Source organism: Nothobranchius furzeri, chromosome 18, assembly GCF_043380555.1.
Source record: "Nothobranchius furzeri strain GRZ-AD chromosome 18, NfurGRZ-RIMD1, whole genome shotgun sequence".
Taxonomy (NCBI): domain Eukaryota; kingdom Metazoa; phylum Chordata; class Actinopteri; order Cyprinodontiformes; family Nothobranchiidae; genus Nothobranchius; species Nothobranchius furzeri.
Window position 1 is genome coordinate 14,584,069 of NC_091758.1, and position 26,010 is coordinate 14,610,078.

Below are 26,010 nucleotides of genomic sequence, written 5' to 3' on the forward strand. Positions count from 1 at the left end.
AAGCTGTCAGAGCGGACATGGCCAGGGAACCCCTTGGGATTTCCCCGGAGGAACTGGCCCAAGTGGCTGGGGAGAGGGAAGTCTGGGCCTCTCGACTGAGGCTATTGCCACCGCAACCCGACTCCAGATAAGCGGATGAAAATGGATGGATGGACAAATAACATAGATTTACATATAAGTAGTTTAAATAGAGCGCTGTTCTGTTTGAATGTATAAACTGAACGCCAAGAGAAATCACTAGTTTGATTTTTTTCCGTGAATAAAATAAATATGTCGAGCAGGAGCGTCTCAGGATCTGTCTGAGATCCGTCTCGGTGAGACAGATAATAGCAATCCAAAGTGCTTTTTATGAGTGATCTGACAATTGATCAACCACTGCTTAAAAATTAATTACAGCTTAGCCGGTTAATTGCTGTGATCATAAAACACGTAAACGGCAGCACGCAGAAATCACGAGGCAACGTTTTACGTGATGTTTACTTGTTGCTATGAGTAATAAGACAGAAAAAGCCACGCCAAAATAAGTTTAGGAAGCCCACTAAGAATCGTAATAAAAGCATTTAAAATAAATACCATACATAGTTGAGTACCTGATATGAAGCGGTCGCTGCATAAGTGAAAACCTTTACTCTCAGGGTCCCCCAGTTTCATTTTAGCCCGGTCACTAGCGCGTTTTATTACAATGATTCAACGTTTGCGGCGCTCCGGATCTTGGGGAATCCTGTAGATGGCTCATTCCTTATGTTGTCCGCGTCTATTCTGCATCCTGGGGCACAACAGGAATCTACCATATTTCCCGTTTGATTGAGTTTTCTGACAATAACAAATAGCCCAGCTGCGGGCTTCTCAACTTCTACCTGTGATTTTAGAAAAACGGTAGTAGGTTTCAAAAAGATTTTTAACCAGTAATAGCTGAAAGTCTTGTGAGGTTGTTGAAACTTGAATGAAGTCTCTAGGTTAAGTTAACCTAAAAGAGTAAGAGTTCAAAAAAGTGATAGGATTTAGCTGAAAATTGAGCAATCCCATTCATTTCAATGGGACCAAAAATCGCAGAAAAAGCTGAATATCTCAAAAAGTATATAACATTTTCATACCAAAAGTCATTGCCGACATAAGCTGAATGAGCTGAACGTTTTGATACCAAACTTGTGTAAATAGTTGAAGAATTGTGGAAGTAGCTAAATGCCAAAAATGTACGGAAGCAGAATAATAAACTATAAAGAGAAACAGGAAAACAATAGCTTGAATGCTTTACACAAACACACACACACACACACACACACACACACACACACACACACACTCAGGTCAGGAGGACGTACCTGAGGATGTGACTGAGAGAGTCAAACAGACAGTTCAGGACCGACATCAGCATCAGCTAAAGAAGAGAAACAGGACACGTATAAAACATTAGCAGCATGTAGCATGGCCGACTCTGGCTAGTAGCCCTTTGTCTAATTTATTTGTGCAAAAGTTTTAGACAGGTGTCAAAAATGCTGTTCACAAGAATGGTCCAATCCCAATACTCAGTGCATAGGATGTCCCGATTCTCAAGCGCAGAAGCTGATTCACACACAGGTGAATAATGGCCATTTTTTTATTGTGGCCGGGTGGAATGTGGTAACAAGCAAGTACGGGGCGCGGTTGTGTCATCCGTCTCACTTTTGATTTGCCAGTGATAGACCGCGAGGGTAACTTTAACCGTGCGGAGACGAAGAGGAGGCGAAAATTTTATATCAAGTTCAAAGAGAACGTGCTGATTATGCTGCAGAACACTCTGGGGAGCAGTAGCAGGGCTTGTATGAACTAGTCACTAGTCGACTTCACCGCTCTATAGTGACTTTTTATGCCTGTCATCGACTAGTCGCTGTCATGTGATAATGACCGGCAAGATGCAGTCCTCGGAAAAGACAGCAGCCTGCTGTCAGCAGGTGACAAGCTCCTGCGCGTCAGGAGGCAACGCGCTGTGCCAGAGCGTCGGTACTGACACCCGCCGTAAAACGGACATTTAACCAATGTGTGACCTTTACCCTCTTGCAATTTAACCGTCCCCTCACCCCCCATCCTAACCTTAACCAGCTTGCGCTCTAGACATCTGCTTCCTGAGCACGGCCACAGTAACATTATCAAATTAGGTGTCGCCACCTCAAAAACTAATTCAACACGTGATCGTTCATGTCAGCTCATTTCCTTTTATGTTTTCTGTCTTTTATTCTTTTATTTGCGCCTGATGCGTTTCGCTGCTGTGGATCGGGGCGCATCACCTGCTTTGTCCTCGGTGATGCACCTAACTGATGTGGCCGGCGAGCACTCCGCTGTTTTAGCGGTCGGTAGATCTTTTCGAACTGCAGTTCAAAGGTAACTCATAAGGTGAATATATATGAACCCAGGTAGCAGTTTTTAAATTTGTTAAACGTTAATTATCACGTTTGATTATCAAAACCATAATTTTATTACTTTTATATTCTCATTAGTTTAAACTATATCCTAACCTCACTGGTCCACGTGAATAAACGAGTAAAAAGGTGGAGGTTAAAAGGCTAAAGCCTCAGCCCAAACCCCAGAAGGAGCCGAGTGGTCTCTACCTCGTTCTCCTGAGCACTTCCCACCACGTAGAAGAGCAGGTCTATGCTGCTCTTATACACGACGGTCGTTCCCTCCAGGAACGCAATCTCATCTGCAGAAAATAAAACACTGATTAGTTTTACGGTGTTTCCTTCTCTAGACAAAAGCTGACATTTACATGGTTTGCTACAACAAAAATGAAAGACCTGATGAATGGAAATAAATATATGAAGGAGGAAGAGAAAATCTCAGGGAGAACAAATATGTCTGAAACAGGAGAGAAGCATGGAAACACACAGCATAGAGGTGTAAGGATGGGTGGATCAGGTGAGAGGAGAAAAAGAAGGGAGACATTTTGAATAACAGGTGGAATAAAAAACTACCGTAGGAAGTAGATATGGAGGAGTCGTCTAGACAAAAGAAAGGACACTGAGCAGAGGACAAGGAAGGCTGGATCAGACCAGGGGCCTCGTTTATCAAAAGCACTTACACACAGATCTGTGCGCATTTCCTGCGTAGGAACAATTCTACACATTGTGTGGTATTCATCATTTTGTACTTGTGCGTAAGAGCATCTCTGACAGTGCATAACCATAGCATCTAGTGGCAGAACGAGGAAGTGCAACACCGAATGTCAGTCATCCAGATGTGTTTCACATCCACTAATGCTTTTATCCAGAATGCATTTTTACATGATTGGTGCTAAAACCAATACGACACGTGTGACCGACGGGAATCTGACATGATATCATGGCTGATCTGTGTTACTGGAGGGTTTACCAGGACGTGCTCTCTGGAGGGAACAAGTTCTCCGTGAGCGCCCAGTTCATATTTTACTTTACAGCTACGAGAACCCCAGAACCTCCTCTGCTCCTCTGGTCATACCAACCAGAGTGAAGGACAGCTCAGAAGAGGCTGAGGCTGCGCTCTCAGACAACATTTCCAAATAAAACTAACTCCACACAGAAGGACTGCTTAACAGCCTGTTACTCCACCATTTATCACATTCAGTTTTAGTTATTCCTGACAGGAACCACTCCTCTGTCCCGACCGCGTTTATAACTTCTGCAACTTGTTGGGTTCTTTTGTGCTTCGGCAGCCAGCGTCTCCATCTTGCTGTCAATAAAGTTTTCTTATTTTGGGGGGGGGGACAGGGAATCCCCTCACGTGCTGAGGACGGTGCATGACCAAATACGATTCATTGAGGGTGTTTCTGTATGTAAATAATGGTGAACGGACACGAGCTCCTGGGACGATGCGAACGAGAGATCACCGCACGTTTCATAAATCAGTCTTTTGACTGTTCGCACACATTCTACATTTTAGCCGTAGGAGGGAATATAGGACAGGTTCTACAAACGTTTGATACGAGACCCCAGGCATCAGCTGGGTGGATCTCAGAAAAACGTGCAGAACTCTTTCTACGTCTCTGCAGTTTCAAGAGTCAGGTCAGCCAGCCGTCGCTATGGCAACGCTTGCTTCCAACCTAAGGTAGAAGTTGCTTCAGGTCACTCGTACATCTCTCTCTCACTCACTCACTCACACACGCATGCACACACACACACACACACGCACACTCTCTGACTTACTGTCTGCTTTGTGGGTTTTGCTGAAAATGTTGCTCTCAAAGATCTTCTGCTCCTTCATGGAGGTGTGGAGCTCGGGGTCGTAGTACTGAGACAGGAATCGCAGAAAGAGAGAGAACTAAATTTAAAACAACGCTCCATACAATCCGTATTACAGGTGAAACGGCAAAAACTACAATCTGGTGCTAAAGTCCATTTCAGCCATTAATCCAGCTCAGGCTGAGAGACCATCTAAAGGCTCAGGAGCCCTCTGCAGCTGCTCTGGACTCGTCAGCTGATCAGAGTGTGACACTTTGAGTCTAGAGTACGGAACCAACATTCTGACTGTCTGAGATTGTGAATGTGGGGTTGTCATCAGCTGTAAAGCATGATCATCACAGTTATAACTAAGAAAGGCTGAAACATCTTTTGACCCATACTCTAATTCAGTGGAACACAATAGGCGGCCCACGAGGCCCTTCTCTGTGGTCCCTGGTCCACCAGCACCCCCACCCCCCAGGACCGGCCCTCACATTAGCACTGGTGGGGTAGAAATGCTGCTACTGTATATGGGTCCGCGGGAGGCCCCTTTTCTGTGGCACCTGGCCCAGAATGCTGCACCAGCATCCTTTTTTATTTCATCTCCACAACATTTCTACAGCTATACTATGTTGGTGTTGTTAAAACCATGTTTAAGCTCATTTGTTTTCAGCATCTTTAAGGAGTGCACAATAATTAACATGCAGCTATATAACAGGGAAGTCAGACTTGTAACTTTGTCATCATGTGCAGTTTTCGGAGCGACTGCAGCAGGAAGTGGCAGGAGCAAAGTCAAAATTAAAACTTACCTTTGACACAAGTCTGTTGCCGTCATTATCAAGTATGAAAATGGCTTTAACAGTGTAAAGGGAAGGTTCCTGCCAACATAAACACAAATAACAACTCAGTTTTGTTCTTCCACTTCTAAACAATAAACATCGATAAGCAGCAGAGACCCCCTGGCTGTCCCAGCAGAGAGCTGGGAGGCTTTCCACATGTGAGAAACTGTTAGTGCTGCACACAGCCCTTCTACTCGTTCTCGTGTCCATGCACGTCATCCCACTGACGAGGTTTCAGATCTGGGACAAAGTTCTGTTATGCACTGACTAGCAAAGATTCACAGTCAAAGTGTATCACAGAACTTAGACCAAAAACCTAGAACATCCTTAAGTAGCTGAAGCGATCGGTTCCTCCCCTCAAGCCATGACGTGTCCCATCGGTACCATCATGGAAATGAGTTAAAGCCACACCAGTTCAACCAGTAACTGCTGATTGTGACCCACAACAACATGAACAAGAACAATTACTTATGAATCCTTTAAGTGTAGATTTACTTTCAATTCAGAGACACGGGTCAACATCTTAGCAACAGTAGAAATGCACCAAGTTCCACTAACCCTAACCTCAGGGTATCTGCAGGTTTAAGGGAGCCAAATTTAAGACTTTTTAAGACCTTTTTTAAGGCCACTTGGACCAAATTTAAGCTATTTTTTTATATTAAATTTGAGCTATAATTTCCAGCTATTGCCTGGAACCGGTGCTAACCATGTCGCGAACGTGGGATTAGCCATCCAGTTACCATTAATGTTGCACTTCCCCATGGCGCAAACTCCCACGAGCGTGCTCATCTAAAAATAGCCGCCTTTCACAACCAACTGAATGTGTACGGTTCCGCTTACGCCAACATCATACACAAAAAAATGCTGAACATTAACTAGAAATTCACGAAAATTTTATAGAAATAAAAGAATTTTGTTTATTGGGTCTTTGGTAATTTAAGACATTTGGAAACTGTATTTAAGGATTATTTGTCATTTTTAAGGATTTTTAAGGCCTTAAATTTGGAAAAGCAAATTTAAGACTTTTTAAGGACCTGCAGATACCCTGTAACCTGAGATCTCAGGTACGAAGACTCACCCCGACCTTAACTCAAACGCATCACACCCTCAGATCAAGAAAACCACACTAGTATGCAGGTGGGTTCTCCTCTCTGCACGATCAAACATCTAATGTGTACACACAGATGAGGTAAACAGAGTGTTCCGTTACCAGTGCAAAGCATAAAGGAGCGTGTGCTGCCTTGGTGATGAGGCAGAGGCAGTATGTACAAGTTTGGTTTGGACCCTTAAGCTCCTCCCCCTTCCGGTCGGCTCGTGGGTCCCCGAGCGATGCTATAAATGAGGCTGGTCCGCTTTGCCTTACACCCTGAATCACACATGTTGTACTTCAGTTTAATAAATATCACGTGAGTTTTGACTGTCTGTCACGTAGTTTCAGACCAACATCACAGCTGCTTCTGTTCCCAACCAGCGGTTCCCTAGAAGTCATGAACTTTGCCTTGCAGAACACCTCATACCAACACTAACTTGTGCATGGTGTAAAGTTTATAGGGAGCCTAAGCCACACCCATCTACTTCCGGACCATGGGTCAACGAGGCTAAAAATGCTATTTTCTGATTCTGCTTGTTTTGTACCGTGGATTTCACGAATGATGTACGTGAAATTTAACTCATTCACTGCCAATGACGACTAAGTCGTCATTTGCAATTTTTTTACTGTTTGAGCATCGGAACGAGCCCCCGCGCTGAGAGAACAAACATCTCAGCTCTGAAGCCGATCTTCATCCACATACGTCACAGATCACATGATCAGGAAGCAACACATCCATGTGTTTGGAGATCGTTTTGGGCCGTTCCTGTAAAAAAAAAGTGAACTGGAAAAGCGTCTGCCGATCACAATTCAACAACGGATTATGAAAGAACGGATAACGCTCGAAACACGCGGCTTCTTCCTGATGTAAGAGATGAGTCTCCTCTTTGTTTTGGTTGTTTTGGCATCAACATCATGCTAGCGCGCAACGTTCTGTGACTCTTACAAAAACAGTAAAAACGGTGAGAAACGCTGGCAGCGAAGGCCGTTAGCGATCAGGAAACGGCTGGCAGTGAATGGGTTAACGACACATTTTGATACCAAGAAAGCACTTATTTTCAAATGGGGAAAAGTTATTTTAGGTTTTGTGTGAAAATAAGTCCAGGACTACAAATGCGCTTCACGACAGTGACGTCATCGAACCAGACACGGAGAAAAACAGGGAAAATGGCTGTAAGTTCAGCAAATTTAAAATCCTTCCTTCAGGAGGAGAGAACCACCATAAGTCTGGTCATGTGGTGAGTAGCAGCTACGCTAGAGAGGAGGTTCTGTGGTGACATCACATGCGAGACGTGCTGATGATTGATTTGTAGTCATGCTAATTACGAACTTTTACAGGCTGATAAATCTCAAGTAGATGAAAGTCGCAGCCAAAACACCATCATTAGCTTTCATTTAAACTGCAGTTCAACACAAGTGAGGTCCAGGGCGTAAGGCAGAGCGGGATCAGCGTCAGCCTGAAGAAGCCGGCAGCCGTCGGCGAAACTGTAGCTACAAACAGGTAAACAAAACTGTTTCTGTGTTTAAAAAAAGAACGAAAGCATGGATTTAGAAAGACACAGCAAGAACACACCTAAGATCTTTTAGTCCCGTTGACTTGCATTCATTTTTTCATTCTTCCGGGACCGAGCCGACCGGAAGGGGAGGAGACTTCCTATGCATCACCTGAATAAAATGGCTCTTGTTTAGGTAAGCATCTTCATCCTTTGAGAAGCAGATGTGTTTGCGGTCTGCAGATGTAACTGCACCAGGACAACCAGCTCTGGCTGTGCAGCCAGCCTTAATGCTCTGCTAGGAATTGGATACATGTGGCTGAATGTGGATACCTCCTTCCCACATAGCTGGAAGGCTCAGCTCGGGATCAACAAGGACCGTGCTGATTGTCCACCACCACAGTCTGAAAGGCACCTGTTGTTTGAAACCAATGTGAAGTATTTTGCTTAGGGTGTGTGCAGCCAGCAGCTCCCCGCCAAGCTGCAGCTCAAAGCAGAGCTGAACTCAAGCAGCTGACTGTTGAAGACTTAGCTAGCAGGCTGCACTAAAAAGCAGTCATTTACATTATATTCATAGGAGTTTTATGAACGTGAGAACTTAATGGACACCTGTTTAAGATGGCCTCCACTTGTTTGGGAACGCAGGTCACCGAAACCCTCCAGGTAAACTTTACCTGTGAATCTGAACGCATTTTAAACAGATTTTCTGGTGGAGTGGGACTGCATCTGTAGTCAGGTTTTCATTAGTCTAATAAAACGCCTTCTTAAGACAAATCGCGTCCGTGGGGCCATCATTTCAAAACTCGCTGGGTTTCTAAAGCCAAGAATGAAAGTGCAAACCTCTCCAAGCTGAAGAAATGAGAATGGGGGACAGGGGGAGAGGAGGGAGGCCCTTGAGGCCCGATAGAAGGACAGCTGACCTGAGGTGTGTGGGCCGGCTGAGAACACCTGGGGCCTCATTTATCAAAACATTTGTACAAACATTCCTATATTCCTTCCTACAAATTTAATTTAGGATGCGTGTACTCCTGATTTTGAAACGTGTGGCGGCCTCTCGTACGCACGTTCCTTCGCAACCGTCTGATGACAAATCCCACCTGTGCGTACCCAGGTGCACATGTCTGTTCACCATCATTTACATTCAGGAACGCCCTCACTTAGCCATATTGGGTCACGCGATAATTCCCTGTTTTCGTTTTTCCAGAAAGAATAAGAAAACTTTATTGACAGCGAGATCGAGGTTGCAGAAGTTATGAACACGGTCGAGACAGAGTAGAGGTTCCGGTCAGGACTAAATAAAGGAATTTCATAAATCGTAGAGTAACAGGTTCTCGTTCTCATTTAAGGAGTCGTTCTGTTTGGAGTTAGTTCCATTTGGAAATGTCTGAGTGTGCAGCCTCTTCTGAGCTGTCGTTCACTCTGGTTACCTTGGCAACACAGCATGTATGACAGGAGGAGGTTCTGGGGGGTTCTCGTAGTTGTAAAATAAAATATGAACTGGGATCGGATTCGTGAGATTTGTCTGTCACACCACAAAGGGTCCCAAATCAGAGCACAGCAGAAGGATTGAACGCGTTCCCTCCAGCGAGCACGCTCCACCTTCAAATAACAGATTAGTCATGATGTAACGTCAGATTCCTTTCAGTCACAGGTGTGCTTTATTGGTTTCAGCACCAATGACGCGCAAAAGCCGTTTTTCCACAGACATTACTACATAATGGGTAAATATAACTGAAGAACACGCGTGGATAACGCTGCTGTTCCACCGTTCTACCACTAGATGGTGTTCCCACGCACGGCCACACCAGGGGCATCGGACTGGGGGTGGGGGGGGGGGGGGGGGGGGGGGGGGGGAAGGGTACCGTTTACCCAGGGCCCACTGCAGGGAGGGGCCCTGAGACAGCTTTGAATAAAAATGTTTTATTGTTGTTGTTTTTTCCCCCCAACTTACTTAATGTCTTAATAAACTTCCCTTTGCCTGGATAAAGAGGTTAAGAAATAGAATTTCGCCTTAAAAATAATAACTGAACAATCTCTGAGGCATCTATCACCCCTTAAAAATGTGCAAAGTGGTTTAGTCCACACCTGCGGCCAGGGGCTGCACGGCCGCATGTACAGCTATGAGACATCGCAGATGCCGACAGCCAGAGCTGGAGGCAGGAGAGTCAGTCATGTCTTTTCCCAAGAAAGGGAAATCTGGCTTCCAGAAAAGAAAAGAAGGGGAAGGAGGAAAAGTTAATTGAACAGAAGCAAGTAGAAGGACGGTGAGCAGCAGCAGCAGAACACAGTTTTAGCTGATATTAGCTAGCTCTCAGAAGCTGCATTCATGTTAGGTGTTCAGTGTTAAACGCCTTTAGTTTCACCATCAAGATCAAATATAAATTAATTAGTGTTATCAGTGAAAACACTAATTAATATATATATATATATATATATATATATTAATCTGAATTATTATCGCGGGCGGCCGCCACCAATGAATTCGCGGACCTCGCAGTAAAAACAGGTTCACTCTGTGTGGATATTGCAGCTCCTTCCCAGTCATGGACCAGGACAAACTTGGTATCGATGGATTCGTGGTAATCTCAGGAATGAGAAGCTGCCACTGTTTTTCGTATAGCATGATGACACTGGTGTTAGAGGATTGTTAATGACTTGGTTAGATATTTTAAGCCTATTTTAAATTTCTTTATATTTGATCTTGAAAACGGACAATCTTATGATTTGGCTGATAATGCAGGGATTATAAAATTTAGAGTACATTACATTCACAGAGAGAACCTGGTTTATTTCATGTCATATGTATTTAATATATCAATATATGTCAGTATTAGCAAAGCTTAACATCATGAACCATGACAGACCTGACTGAAGAGCAGATGAAGATATCATGCCAGGCACTGATGAGAAAATATTACAAGGATCTCACAGCTGAATTTGAGAATGAGATGCTACACCTGAGAACAATATATGGTGCCACATTTCCACACATTCGGTCTCCTCTTGAGCTGCTTAATGCCATCTACAGGATGCAATTACAGAGCATTTTTGGATAAGTTTGTATTGGACTGAGGATATTTTGCACACTACCTGTGACTGTTGCTGGGGGTGAACGGGCTTTTAGCAAACTGAAACTGGTGAAAAATTATTTGAGATCAACAATGTCCCAGGATAGACTGAACAGCCTAGCTCTTCTTTCTATTGAAAGCCAATTAGCCAAAGGATTGGACTTTAAAGATCTCATAAGTGATTTTGCTAACATGAAGACCCGTCAGTGGGCATTTACTGGAAAATAAATTCCAGGATTTTTGTTTGAACACATTGTTGGCAAATAAAAATAATTATATGTGAAGTCTGGGCATTTCACTTTTATTATGCTGGCATTTGTATTTGCTCAATATAGAGGTTAAACTAAGATCATATTTATTATCTTGTCTTATAGCATGACAAAAAATGTGTAAGAGAGATATTAAATAATTGAGCATGGGGGCCCACCTAGAAGACTTGTACCTAGGGCCCAGAATTTGGTGCTACGCCCCTGGGCCACACACACACACACACACACACACACACACACACACACACACACACACACACACACACACACACACACACACACACACAAGTCTATGTTTAGGAACATGTTCGCTCAAGTACAAATTGGTAAATACCACACAATCCGTAAATTCGTGCCTACGCACCAAATACGCACAGATGTGTGCGTAAGGACGGTGGCTAGAGAGGGATCTGCTGCCTCTGCCACCAGGTGAGAGGACAGGATACTTTGGTTTAGGAGCACACCAAGCTCAACCTCCGTGAGGTCATTTCAGTCGCATGGCTACCTTCTGTCAAGCTTTGATAAAAGAATGAATTCCATCTGTGAACGAGTGAATGTCTGGGGGGGTGAGTTCGGTAGGATACGGTACGCGAGGCGGTCGGAACGGTAGACGTGGCACCTTCACACGTGACTGGAGGCAACTCCAATCCCGGCTCACAGCAGCTGGAGACGCACTTGTTGAATGAAACGGTGTCTCCGTCCTGCTCGCAGCCGGAACCGGTCCAACCGAACCGTGGCCGGGTCCCGGTGCGCGCGGCTCAGGGCCAACAGCTGTGGAATCAGCTGGTCCGAACACCTGGAGAAGTTGTCACACTGGTCACCCCAGGAATCTGTTTACACCGACATCAGAACCAAAGGCGAACCGGCCTGCGCGCAACTGCCACCGGACACCGTCACGACCGGAATCAGAACCGTGTCGCTCAAGAAGAATTAAACCGGTTTATGCCGCGAAGCCTCCCCCCACCGGACCCAGCTTCTCTTCGGTACCGTTCACCACCGATTCAAGAACGCAACAACTGCCCGGCGCGCTGCGGAGACGTACCGAGACCCCGGACCCGGTCCGACTCACGGAGATGTCGGTTCCGTGTTCGGTGAGACGGTGCACCGGGGACTCACCGGGGACGTAGTTTCCATCGCTGCTGCTGACGCCTTGCTGTGTTGACGTGGACAGTTCTGTGCTGTCACACGGGCGCGCTCCCGAGACACTAGCAGAGCGCGCTCCAAACACGTCTCTTCCTGCTTTCCTTTGACCTTTCACAATAAAAGTCTCCGTGCATCCAGACACTGTGCGTCCTCTGAGCATCTCCGTAATGTGCTTTAAAAAGGTTTAGCTTGAACCAACACAACCGCAGCACCTCATCTAATATTTGGATTTCATCATGAACCTGTCGATTTCTGGGACACCAACATGGATTTTGTGACTCAGATTTTCTGCACACTGTCATATCAGACGCTGTAGTACGGAGGGGGGAGAAGAGTCCCTCATGGCCACGAGATCCTTAATGGGACAGTGTGTATTTCTCCTGGTGATAGGAGGCAGTAGATACCTAAATTGATGAAAGCAAGCAGTATATTTGTGTTGGAGCAAGATCTCAGCAGATGCCCATTAGGGTTAAAAAGCATACGAAAGTGCAGACTACGCACTAGTATCCCACGAGTGGTGAGCCCATGGGAAGGGGGACCCACGTTTCTTCTTCGGGCTGTGCCCGGCCGGGCTCCATGGGTGAAAGCCCGGCCACCAGGCGCTCGCCAACGTACCCCACCTCCAGGCCTGGCTCCAGAGGGGGGCCCCGGTGACCCACGTCCGGGCGAGGGAACACCGTTTCCATTTATTTAATTCATCATAAGAAGTCTATGGGCTGCTCTTTGTCTGATCCCTCACCTAGGACCTGTTTGCCATGGATGACCCTACCAGAGGCAGAAAGCCTCAGACAAATTAGCTCCTAGGATCAATGGGACACTCAAACCCCTCCACCACAGTAAGGTGGCAGCCCTCCCTGGGCTGCCACCTTAGCTGAGTGTTCCGGTAAATTTAATTCTTCCTACGCTATTGTTCAGTGTTGTCTTCTTTTTCCAGCTATGAGAGAAGACACCCACTATTTATTTGTAAAGTCCCGTTGCGCGCTTGACTCTTGAATCATCTTTAACATCATTTTATGACCAAAAAGAAAAAAAAACATAAACATAAGAGCATTAAAGGCAGGAGAGCAAAAAACATCCAAGAAAACAAACGGGTAGAGAAATAAACTATCAAAAGCACATTAGCCATTGTTCATCACTTCATATTGAGTTTAACATGTTAACAAACAATTTATAGAAACTCCAAAGAAATGCACGATAAAAAAACTTTACACTATTTCACACAATTATTTTCACATCACATTAAATACGTATGAATTAATTAAAACACACACACTTACCGATTGTAAGATGCAGCCTGTTGGCGAGTCTAACCATTGGGCCGCTGAGCAGCTAATTAGGGGAATGCGTCCTCAGAGCCATTCCAGTCCAGGTTTCAATTCAAGCGACTTTATTGGTTGTCAAAAATGTTTCCTTCAGAACACATTAATCAGCTTTCACAAGCATCACACAACAGGAAAACGATGAGATCCACAAAGCTGGGATAATAAATAATAATAGTACTGTATACATCAAGCTTATACAGTACTTTCAGGGACACTCAGAGACGCTTTCATGCACTCTCACATTCACACACTGCCAGTGATGATAAGCTACTGCGTAGCCACAGCCGCCCTGGGGCGGTCTGACAGAGGCGAGGCTGCCATTTGGCGCCGTCGGTCCCTCTGACCGCCACAAACACTAATAATCTATGCAAAATAAAACAGATTCAAGGTTTGAGCTTTGAGGAGTCAGCAAAGTCTGACTCCCCCTCACCTGCTCGCAATACAAAATTCCCATACGTGTGCGCAACAGGTAATAAAACCAGGGTTTCCCTTACATAGGCGTAGCCGTGGCGGCCCGCCACGGCTGAAATCCCACCGCCACGCCTACAAGATCCCAAGTTTTTTTTTTCTTTTTTTTTTGGGCTGTTTCCCGAAGAAGCAGCGGGAACTACTATGTTGTCGCTTGTGATCACAGCCGGCGGCAGCAAGGAGGAGCAGGCAGGGCAAGGTGCAGTTACAGCATAAGTTACTGAGATTAAAATTAGAAAGGTAGCAGTGGATATAATGCTTTTTGGTTTACATGTTTCAATAGCGTTAAGATAAACGAGTGTTGACGATCTAGACAGGTTTTCCCCCAGTGCTTACTAGGCCAGGTTCTCCTCCCCCCACCAGGCTAAGCATCACTTATTCATGTAAAATTTATTTTTTCATGTCTGACTTTAAACGCATCTAATACTGTATTACGGCGTGAGCGCAACAACGACAACTTAAGATCGATGTGTGAGCAGCCTGAGAGGTTGGGTATTTTCATCTGAACCCTTAAAACCTCCAGCAGGCTACGCTGCACTATTGATGTGTTAGCGCCGCGCGCTAACAACTTAGCGACGTGAGTCGTGACATGTCTCGGAGAAAGCGTAAAAACACGTTGGACGCTTCTTCTGAAGCGGGAAAATAACACTTCTTCTTAAGCAGAGCACGACGTCGCCTCGGCTCGTTCACGGCCGAGCCGGACTGAGCTCGATAACATTGACCCAGCACAGCCACTGGGTTGTTGGAGCTGCCCCGTGACTGCCTGATGGAAAACCAGCAGGTTTCATCAGCCTCGTAAAGTTTCTGGTTTTTGCTGGGGACCCCCTGTATTTTACTGCTCCCTCCTGCAGTCTTCCCCCATTAACATTTAAAATGATTCTGTAAATTCCGTGTATCAATAGAAAAAATCTCTGCCAGCTGCAGTAAATGTAGTCTCCAAATAATAAATAAGAGGTGCATTCATCTGTGTATCTCCTTTGATCTGCATTAGTGATATTTTCAGCACCAGAACAGTGAAGCAACAGATTCCTGAGTTTGTTAGTAATTTTATTTATTAGGTGCATCTATAACCTGTTCTATTTTCTCTGAAATGAGATCAAATCAGTGCTTCTATGGGTTGGCTCCTCTCTGCACTAGAAAATTTTACTTTATTTAGAGACGTGTCATAATTTCTCCCCAAGCCCCCCCCCCCCCCCCCCCATCAGCTCTTGCTTTACAGTCAGAGATGGGTAGGACATTAGCTACATGCTAACCCAAAGCTAATGGAGTTTTTCCAGCTGTGTTCAGCAAGATAAGCACAACAGAACTACTCCAATGTGAAGGCACTTCCGGCTTGCTTAGTAACAAATCAAAACTAGGTAAGCTGACCAAGGATATCGGGCATCATTGGTCCACCACGGTGAGATTTGCGAGTCCACTGTTGTTGATGGTCCCATCTCTGGGAGCCGGAGATCTGCGGAACATTAGCTACATACTAGCCCAAAGCTAACAGTTTTCCCGAGCATTTTCAAGGACAAAATTGCGGTTGAGCGTCTCAAAAGTGAAGCAGCATCAACAAAAAGCTGCAGTGTTTCTGTGATCTCCCCAAGCCCCCACAATGTGGCTCCAAAATTGAATCAAACCCGGAAGTACCAAAAATTGCAGTTCCACCCTCATCCACTAGGGGCTGGTGTCAGAAGCGAGCAAATCCTCATAGACTCCCATGTTAAAAATACCAATTTCACAGCAGAAATAAACATGTTTACAGCCTGGTACCAAAACATATTTTTGGTTTAAATGATCTAGTTTACACTCATGACAACTCTGAGGGGGGTGAATTTTTTTCTCACTCTTCTGTTTAAGTGTATTAAAAGCCTAATTCTGTATAATTAATGAGCATCCGACCCACGTGACCACAGAGCTAGCTCCATGGAAAGGCCTCAGTAGAGCCTCGGTCTGGCTTGGAAACTGTTCCGGGATTTTGAGTCTCTGTGTGTGTGTATTCTTTTTTGGATATTATTTGTGCAATTGTTGGACAAAATGACTTGCTGTGGCATTAATTGCACTAATAGAGCGTCCAAGGAGTCTCCACCTCATTTTTTTCGGTAAGTAAAATTATATTTATGTATTTTAGGTCACTGCCGAGCTGAGCTTAGATTTTAACATGTACTGTTAAACCATGAAATGTAAATGTAATAGGGTAAAACCCAGTGCATTTAACATAATGATGCACTTTAGAAAATGGGTTGAAATATAACATGTTGGTGGAGCTGGGTTCCAACTATCGGCTTGTGGAGCTCTCGGGAGACCGATGTTTTCCACCCGTTTCTCCTCTCCCCGCAGCTCGGCGCATCTCTGTCTGATCGCGGCTTCTGTGTGCTACGCGGGCTGCCGGCTTGTGGAGCTCTGGGATGGAAACCTTTCCACCCGGTTCTCCCCAGCGGCAGCTCTGCGCATCTCAGATCGCAGCTGCGCTTGTCTGCTGTGCGGCTGCCGGCTTGTGGAGGTCTTGGGAGACCTCTGTGTTCCACCTGGTTTTACCCAGCAGTCAGCCCGGCGTATCTCTGGCTCAGAAGCTCTGGTGTTATGCACAGTTAACTCCGGTTGTAGCTAGGTTGCTACCTCAGTTAGCTTAGCTCCCACCTCTGCGTTAGCTTTGGGTTAGCTTCAGGTTAGCTTGTAGCTAGTTCGACCGGGTGTCGTCAGTTGATCCCAGCCTTACAGCCCTACCCTCAGCTCCACCTCTCTTCCCTTTTGTGGATTTTTTTTTTTAACAAACTTTAATTGTTTTTGTCACAAATACATAGTCGCACTAACAAACATACATCAAATATACACACGAACAGACATCAGCTCATTAATTGACAAGAGGCACATAACAGATAATACAACCTTCCAAAAGGTACATTTTTTGATTGTTTTTGTTATGCAGGGTCAATCAGAAATAAACATTGAAGACTTATTAAAGTGAGTTCTGCCTTCTTATTTACAATTAACTTTATGGTGTTAACATATGAATGGAAGTCATTTAAGAAAACGCAAAAGTTAGGGAGAGATTTGGAGACCCTCGCTTTATGTATATGAAATTTCCCTAAAAGAAGCATTAAATTAATTATAAAACTTAACATTTTATCATTACATTCAAACTTGATAACATCCTTAGATCTGATTTGGATAGTGTGTTTGGATTTAATCATAATGAAATTTTCCATATCTTTCCAAAATCCAGATGAGAGAGGACAATTATAAAATAAGTGTATGATAGTCTCTGAACCAGTGTGACAAAAGGTACATTTCTCATCCAGATCCTTGAACAATGATAATTTTTTGTTACATGGATAAATATTGTGTAAAATTTTGAAATTAAGTTCCCTTATCTTGTTTGAAATACAGTATTGAAAGTGAACCATCCATGCTTTCTTCCAATTTATATCAAACTGTGTGTTCCAGAAAAACTTTCCTTTGGGTGCCACTGTATCAGAACAACATAAAACCTTCCTTATATGCTGGTTTGAACATTTCTTGTCTAATAAATCAATACCCCCAACTTTTAGAGATGGCATCTGCAAACTAAATCTCTGATAAACAGAGTGTGCTCTCATTAACTCAACTATGCCTGAAGAAATGGCTCTCATGACCGAGGCAAATTCTCTGTATTTCACTGGAAAGTCCTTAGTTTTCAAAAAGTTTTCATAGGTATAAAGGCTTCCGTTATCATCAAATAAATCCGCAGCAAAAATGATGCCTTTCTCAACCCAATTAATTTTGTATAAGCTTTTGTTGTTTATGGTAATATTACCGTTATTCCATAATATTTCTTTGTGTGGGGAGAAATTATGTGTATGGCATAATTTCCATGCAAGTAAAGCCTGCTGGTGAAACATTGAAAGTTTCACTGGTAATTTAGAAATAATAAAGTTGCAACGTAACAGAAAATTTAACCCCCTACCATTTTAAATATGTTGTGTGGAATAAAATTCCATAAAGATTCTGGCATTTCTAGACATTTTTTAATCCATTTGACTTTAAAGGTGTTGTTTAAGTGGAAAAAATTTAAGAGTTCTAAGCCCCCCCTTTGCTCTTTCCAGATAGAGTATGTCTTTTTTTAGATGATGATACCTGTACTTCCAGACAAAGTTTACAAATAAACTGTTAATTTCTTTACAAGTTGCATCATTAACATGAAGGGAGAGGGCGGGATATACTAACCTTGATATGCCTTCCGCTTTTGTTAACAACACCCTGCCAAAAATAGAGAGGTCCCTTTGCAGCCACATATTAAGAATCAAACGAGTGTTTTTAATCCTTGATTGCAGATTTAATGTTTGTCTCATCATTTTGTCTTTTATTATGTGAATTCCTAAATATCTAACAGTTTGTTTGACGGGAATATTAAACATATATTGGTCATTGGTCTCATATAAACATAAAATTTCACTTTTATCAACATGTAGCTTCAGTCCTGAAGCTTCTGAAAATTCTCGTATTGCATGTAGAGCATTTGGTATCTGTGATTTATCTCTAAGAAACAAGACTGTGTCATCTGCCAATTGGGACATCTTAACTTCTCTATTAAAAATTTCTAAACCATGAATATTTGGATTGTGTGAAATATTTAAAAACAAAAGTTCAGCGGCAATCAGAAACAAAAAGCAAGAAATTGGGCAGCCCTGTCGTACACCTCTTAATATTGGAAACCTCCCAGACATCTGTGGATATAAAATTATTGAGCTGTTTATATCTTTATAAAGCATTTCAATAACACTAATAAACGACTCTCCGAAACCTAAAATTTGAAGTGTTTGTAAAATGAAGGTGTGTTCAATCGAATCAAATGCCTTATAAAAGTCAAGGAAAATCATCAAAGCATTTGAGTTTATAAAATGTGAATAATCGATTAGATCCAACACTAGTCTACTATTAGAGCTAATGTGACGTTTGGGAAGAAATCCGTTCTGGTTTTCACTTATTATCTCACCTAAATCCTTTTTTAGTCTTTTCGCATACACCAAAGATAAAATTTTGTAATCAATATTTAAAAGTGAGATAGGTCTCCAATTTTCTATTTTTAAAGGATCTTTGTCTGTCTTAGGGAGCAGAGTTATAAGACCTTGTTTCATGGTTGTTGTCATTTCTTGCCTACTTATACATTCTTTGAACATCAGAAAAAGGTGACTACCAATTAATTCCCAAAAACAAAGATAGAATTCTACTGAGAGTCCGTCGCTACCAGGTGACTTTCCTAACTTCATTGAATGCAAAGCATCTGTAATTTCTGGAAATAAAAGCTCAGCATCACAAGAGTCTTTAAAGGCCTCCGATATCAGAGGTGTAAACATCCTAATATGATTTAAGAATCTGTCACAATTAGTCTGATTAAATTTTGTAGAATACAAATCACTGTAAAATGAGGTAGTATAATTGGCGATCATAGCAGGGTCTGAGTTTATTATACCATTAATATTAAGAGCCACAATGTTGTTTCTTTTCCTGTTTCTTTTTTCTAGAGCAAAAAAGTAACTAGAATTTTTCTCTCCTTTCTCTAACCACTTAGCTCTAGACCTTATGAATGCACCCTTAGCTAAATTGACATACATTTTATCAAGTTCATCTTTTAGATTGGACAGAACTCTTAATTCACTTTCAGACAAGTCTTGCTTAGATATTAGGGGCTCTAATTTAACAATTAAATGTTGCATTTTATTTGTGTTCTGTTTCTGTATTTCTTTACATCGTTTTATTGCTGTTTCCCGAACCTTATATTTGAAAAACTCCCACTTTTGAATTGGATCCATCTCTCTTTCCTTAAAAATTTTCTCAACCAAAAATGAAACACTTTCCTTAAAATTTCTATCTTCCAAAAGGTCATTGTTAAATTTCCAATAGCCCCTAATACTTGGTCGTTCTTTAACTCCTTTTAATCTAAGATTTATTAATTTATGATCAGATAATGGGGCATGTGAGTGAGAAACGTCTGTGACATATTGTAATCCATGTGTAGACATTAACCATAAATCTATTCGTGACTGGGAACTCCTGCTAGAATTGGACCACGTATATTGTGTAGCGTCAGGGTTCATATATCTCCACACATCTGTAAGCTGGTAATTTGCGCTCAAAAATTCAGTAGGTTTGAAACTTATTGATGTAAACCTTGGAGGAAGCCGGTCCACAATATCATCTGAAACATCATTAAAGTCACCTCCAATAATTAAAATGGGGTTATTGTATTTTGCTTTCAAAAAATCCAACTTTAAAGAAAATTCCTGAAAAACAGTTCTTGCATGAGATGAATTATTTGGGCCATAAACATTTCCAATAATAAAATGTTGGTTATCCAATTTCACAGCCAACATAAGCCAGCGACCTTCATTTGACATTACAGACTGCAGTATGTCACCACAAAATCTATTTAACAGAATTGCCGTGCCAGCAGAGTGATTTGAGCCATGAGAAAAAAATATGGAATCCCCCCATTGTGACTTCCAAAACTTTTCATCATCCTTGCATGAATGAGTCTCCTGCAGAAAAACGAAGTCTGCATTGCAGTTCCTACAAAATATGAAAATTGCCTTTCTTTTTGTGATTTCCCGTAGACCCCTAACATTAAGTGAACAAACATTTAGTGCCTTAAAACTAAAACCTGCCATATTTGAACAAATTGCTGATGTCAATAACAATCACCGAGAAGAAAAAAGATGAAGAAAAAAGAAAAATAATAAAAGAATAGTACTTACGAACCTTTAACCTTAACTGCAAGTACCCATTTGCTTTATGCACATTTTTTAAACCTTTTTCAAGTATTAACTGAAAACAATTTTACCAGCATCCATCGTCACACAGCTTTAAATCAACATCTAGCGAGTAACTTTTTTCCCTTCTATGTAAGCATGAGGGCCTCTAAAGCCAGCACGCTTTCCTTGCTTCCTAGCTTCCTCCACTATCGGCCACAACCGATTTCGCTCCATCCGGTCAGCCTGTGTCAGATCTTCCTTCAGGAACAGTTTCTTCTCTTTAAGTGTGTTGTTGTCACGGGATACCTTCCAGATCTTGTTTCTGAAAGCTCGCATAGTGAACTGAATAATGACAGGTCGAGTGGAATTGTCCCGGACTACACCAACCCTGTGCACAGTATCAACAAGGAAATCCAACTTTTCTTTATCCTCTGGTGCAAGCGCAACGAAGAGCTTCATTATCTCCTCTCTGATGTTTTCCCCCGGTGTTTCTTTCTTGCCATACAGCCGCAGGTTCCATCGTCTGCTGTATCGTTCGGCATCATCACTTCTTTGCTGCTCCTTAACCAACTGCTCCGATACATCTTTAATCATGTTTTCGTTCTTCTGTACATGCATTTCAACTGCTTTTAGCTGATCACAGACATTAGCGATACCTTCTGTATTTTTAGTTATTTTTTGCTCTAGCGCTGCAAAGCGGCCAGATAGTTCCATTACGGCTTTCAAGATGTCATCGTTAGATGTTCCTTCAGGTGAGATGTTAGCTGATTTTGCTTTTTTTGTATCAGGGCTCTTTGTGGGTGTAACAGGTAGTGGAGTGAAAGCAGCATCAAAGTCCTGCATACCTCGTTGCAGTAAAGAGGCTTCCTCTTTGGAATTTTTCGGTCCTCTTTTTGCCATTTCAAAAGATTGAGCTGAGATGACTGTAAGCTAGCCAGCTAGAAACAGTCGACGTGGAGGTGAGTATCCTTTCAGTAACAAGTTCTTCTTCCTCTTATCTTATGCATAAACGATTCCTTGAACAACAATGCCGGTAATATATGGTTTATTTGCCTTTGTTAACGTGGTACAACTCACAGTCACGGAGCTCCTCACAACACCTCCGCACTGGTCGCCATCTTGAGCCCAGTCCTCCCTTTTGTGGAATTGTCTGGGCTTGACGGAACCTGTGACACGGTCAAAATGGCGGTGGTGGCCACCTCCCATTTGGCCTCAAAAACGTGATATTGGAGCCTATGGAAAGGAGATGTCTAGTATATTTATGTCGATGGATCTCCCTCACAGATCCACCATTGACCAGCAGGACTACAGCTTCGCTTCAGAGCCGGCCCAGGTGTCCCGGGAAACGGGAATAGCCAGCCGTCTGCTATTCTCAGGCAGGAAACAGGAGAAGCTGGGTACCCGCTCAAGGTTCTTAGGCAGCCCCACTAACGTTTTTGACCAAGAGGTTATATGACACGGCCTTCATGTTCATCACGTGAGTGCTGTGCACGCTGCTGCATGGAGTGATTGGTGGATTTTTTATAGACTTTTCTTCTGCTTTAAACACTGTAAATGCCGACATTTATTTAACAATGCAACTTACTTAAAGAGGGACTGCACACAATCAGAAAACCTAACTCCACCCCTAGTCAAGATTTGAATAATGCCATGAAAGTGGGCGTTGCCAGGAGACACAGAGTGGCATGGCCAATTGTGGGGAATTTCCTTCCTGGGACTTGGAGGGAGGGGGAGTGGGAGGAGCCTGTACCCATGACTGAAATTGTACCAGCCCCAGCAAATCACAAGTTTAAAATGCAGTAGCCACAGTTCTGCCATAGGGGGCAGCACTGAGACGTTTTCAGACCTAGATTCTAGTTTCCAGTTTACACAAACATGTCAGAAAATGCACAGAAACAGAATGATTGCAATTGTAAAGACTCAGTTATACGGTTTATAAGCAAAAAGTAACCAATAATTGATGAGTCATTAGTTCCTGATTCAGTAATAATGACTGACCAAACATTAATTAATCATTCTGGGATAGGTTTGGGGCTGGGTGTAAGCTTGTGTCATCCTTATAGAATCATTAATGGGTGATTAGGTATATAATTCATTTTATGAATTACCAACCATTAAGTAAGCATTAAGAAATTGTTAAGCTAATCAATCCACCTTGGGGTGGTTGTGAAGCTTGGGTAATCATTAGTTAATCATTTGATCCTGATTCGTTCAGCATTAGTTACTTTTTAGGTAAGTTTTTGTTGTGTGAAGCTTAGGTAATCATTAGTGTGTAATTAGTTATCTAATCATTTCACAAACATGTCGTTGTGATTGAAATAGGTGATAGAAAAGCAGAGGTCCAGATCTGGGGCCTCATTTATCAACCGTAACTTACGCACAGATCTGTGCATATATCGTGTGTAGGAACTAAATGACACATCGTGTGGTATTCATCGTTTTGTACCGGTGTGTGGAAATGTTCCTAAACACAAGAAAACTTCAGACCACGTGGGAACAGCATCTAGTGGTAGAACGAGGAACCGCAACAGCGAAGGTCTCAGTCATCCACACATGTTCCTCATCCACTAATTATTATGGAGGAAAAACAGCTGAGTCACATAATTAGTGACAAAACACCTGATGTGAATCTGACATTTAGTGGATTTTGTGTTTTTTTGTAATCACTCTTCCCATTTTTATGATAGTGTTAATTGTTTTAATAGTTAATATTTTTGGTTTCATTTTATTGTATTATAATTTTGTCTCTGTGAAACGCCTCCTGAGTTTGCTTGAGATGCGCTAGATAAAAGATAATTTATTATTATTAAGGATTAGTCAGAGCGCGCTCTTCGGAGTGGACGCGTTTCCGTGAGCGCGCGGCCTGGAGATCCTTCTGGAGCTGTGCTGTGATTTGAGACCCTTTGTGGAGTGACAGATAAACCGCACAAATCTGATTCCAGCTCATTTTGTATTTTACACGAGAGGCCCTAGAACCTCTGCGGCTCCGCGACCACACACGCGTTGCCAATGTAACCTGACTGAATGACAGCTCAGAACAGGCTGCGCCCTCTCAGACATCCAAATAAAACTAACTCCTACATGTAAAATGTGAATGACAACCTGTTACTCTGCAATTTATCAGATTCAAGTTTTTATCTATTCCTGACGGGAACCTCTCTGTCCCAACTGCGTTTATAACCTCTGCAACTTGTTTGGTTTTGTGCTTCAGCAGCCTAGAGGTGTCTAGATCTTGCAATCTTTCTTCTTTTCCTGCGTAGAACGAGGGAATCCTCTCATGTGCTGAGGATTTAGCGTGACCAAATATGGTTAATTGAGGGCATTTCTTTATGTACATTACTGAGAACGGACACGAGCACCTGGGTACACACAGGTGGACTTCATCATCATACGACTGCGGAGGAAACGAGAGGCCACCGCATGTTTCATAAATCAGGATTTTGACCGTTTGTACGAACATAAACATAAATTTCATTCATAAGAAGGAATTAAGGAATTTTCTATGAACGTTTGATGAATGAGGCCCCTTGTCTGGAGTCAGTTTTGTCCTCTCGTTTAAGGAATCATCCTGTCCTGCCATGCAGTGACATCAAATGAGCCCATGGTTTCTCCTGGGCCAGTTTGAGATCTTGAACTTTCTTTGCAAAATTCACCAAATTGTGTATGTGATGTTGGGTCTTTCCCACCAGTGGGGCCAGGGTGGTCGAGAGATGTTTTGCTATGTTGTGACCAAGTTGATGCTGCTGATGAGGTCTGAGTGGTGTTCCTTCCTTGTGAATCTCCAGAAGACCATATATACATGGGGTGGCTTCTCCTGGATATGCGCGGTGGATTAGTTTGTCCTTCAGCACTTCCTGTGATTTTCTTCTTGTTTCCACTTGCTGGGTCCCTTAATAGGTGCTGTCTTTCAATAGTGTGGTGACTTTGTTGTGGTAGCTCATTAACCTAAATCACTGTTACTGTTGACAGCTGAGGAAGCTCGAATGGAAGTCTGGAGGAAAGATGAAAAAACACGAATGATGAATGAATAAACGCAAGCAGAAGAGCATGCTGTTGGTCTGGGGACATCTCAGCAAGAGTCCAGAATAAAAATGTCTGAAAGACAAAAGTGTCCCTGTGCAGTGGCTGAGAACTGCAGCTGACGCTCAGCATCATGTTACACACACACACACACACACACACACACACACACACACACACACACACACACACACACACACACACACACACACACACACACACACACCGTAGGCCGTGTTGCTTCATCAGACCCAGCATGTTTGTGAATATTAAATATCCATCAGCGCCGGTGGACAGTGGTGCTGGTCGGGTCTGCCCGGGCCGTGTGACCAGCTGGCTTGTTTTGAAACCAGACCTTCTGCTTGCTGGCGCTAGTTTAAGCATCGACGTGTTGCAACCCCGCTTTGTTTACTGCAGAGGCTGAGCATGTAAACATGAGCAGCATTATCCCGTCTGAAAACGACCCGACAGGTTTTAGGAGGTCTAAGCTGCGTTTTCTCTTCTTCCCGTCTCCAAATGAGTGAGGTTTGTGGTGGAAGTGAAGGTCTGGACGTTCAGACCTCTGACCAGGAGTCCCCCGCTGACCTGGAACTACGCTGGCAGGACCTGCTGGACCTCCTACAATCTGAAGTGAGTCACAAACAGATGATTAAACATTTAAAGAAAAATGGAAATGTAGTTTTTCCATCTGTCTTCGTCAGAACACGGATGTGGGACCACCAAGAGCATTTGAAAGGATATCTGATTCAGGAACACCTGGAATGTTTGGAGGTGCTGGGACACAGTCTCATCAGCAGCACTCTCAGGCAGCATGCACTTGTTCCCCTACGGAACGATTTTACAACCAACAGCACTATGGAGACACGATCCCGGCTGGGTTCCAGATTAGATGTTCATCTCCTTGGTGTGTTTTAGGAAGTGAAAACCAGTCACTACAAAGCACACTACTCCTGACTCCCAGTGCAGAGCTGGAAGACCACAGTCCAGAGGACATAAGGACCACTTTGGGAACCTCTAACATGGACTCCCTACAACCCTCAGCAATCCTGTTTGGACAACGTCCCGAAGAAAACGTCGTCTTGGGGCTGGATGGAGACGATATCTTTACCATGTCTGACTTGAGTCCATTAACACAGGACTTTATAAACAGAGCAGAGGCTGATTCATGTGAGGTACCAGCTGGGACCCCAACTTTAAAGAGTGACAGGACCTTTCTGTGTGAGGACACAGATGACCTTACCAGACCACTCAGTGAACTTTTAGAGAACTCCAACATGTTAGAAGACATAAGGCTGTTGGATGTTGCACTGGACGAAGGACTCATCCCCGAGGTGATGACCAGACCAGAAGAGGATGTACCGCTTCATGACGACACAGATGTAAGGGAACTCGGTAAAACAGGTCAGTCAATGAGGA

The 26,010-nt window shown here is 43.2% G+C and overlaps 2 protein-coding genes across 5 annotated transcripts in view; one reads left to right on the plus strand and one right to left on the minus strand.

The window, feature by feature from the left end:
* Window positions 1-12,161, minus strand: part of copz2 (COPI coat complex subunit zeta 2) — a 26,898-nt gene extending 14,737 nt beyond the window's left edge. Inside the window, exons 1-5 of one of the 4 annotated variants that reach the window (XM_054741924.2) lie at window positions 12,045-12,161; window positions 4,979-5,047; window positions 4,155-4,239; window positions 2,586-2,677; window positions 1,323-1,378 (exon numbers count right to left, since the gene is read on the minus strand). In XM_054741924.2, the coding sequence (XP_054597899.2) occupies window positions 1,323-1,378; window positions 2,586-2,677; window positions 4,155-4,239; window positions 4,979-5,047; window positions 12,045-12,062 (320 nt within the window). In that variant the 5' untranslated portion in view covers window positions 12,063-12,161. Of the gene's footprint in view, window positions 1-1,322; window positions 1,379-2,585; window positions 2,678-4,154; window positions 4,240-4,978; window positions 5,048-9,676; window positions 9,970-12,044 lie in introns of those variants that run through there. The other 3 variants (XM_070546994.1, XM_070546995.1, XM_070546993.1) reach the window with 3 other exon arrangements.
* Window positions 6,888-26,010, plus strand: part of LOC107396557 (endoplasmic reticulum membrane sensor NFE2L1) — a 22,032-nt gene continuing 2,909 nt past the window's right edge. The window contains exons 1-4 of the mRNA XM_070546992.1: window positions 6,888-6,965; window positions 7,505-7,599; window positions 25,116-25,224; window positions 25,296-25,995. Coding sequence (XP_070403093.1) covers window positions 25,356-25,995 — 640 coding nt within the window. The 5' untranslated portion in view covers window positions 6,888-6,965; window positions 7,505-7,599; window positions 25,116-25,224; window positions 25,296-25,355. The remainder of the gene's footprint in view (window positions 6,966-7,504; window positions 7,600-25,115; window positions 25,225-25,295; window positions 25,996-26,010) is intronic.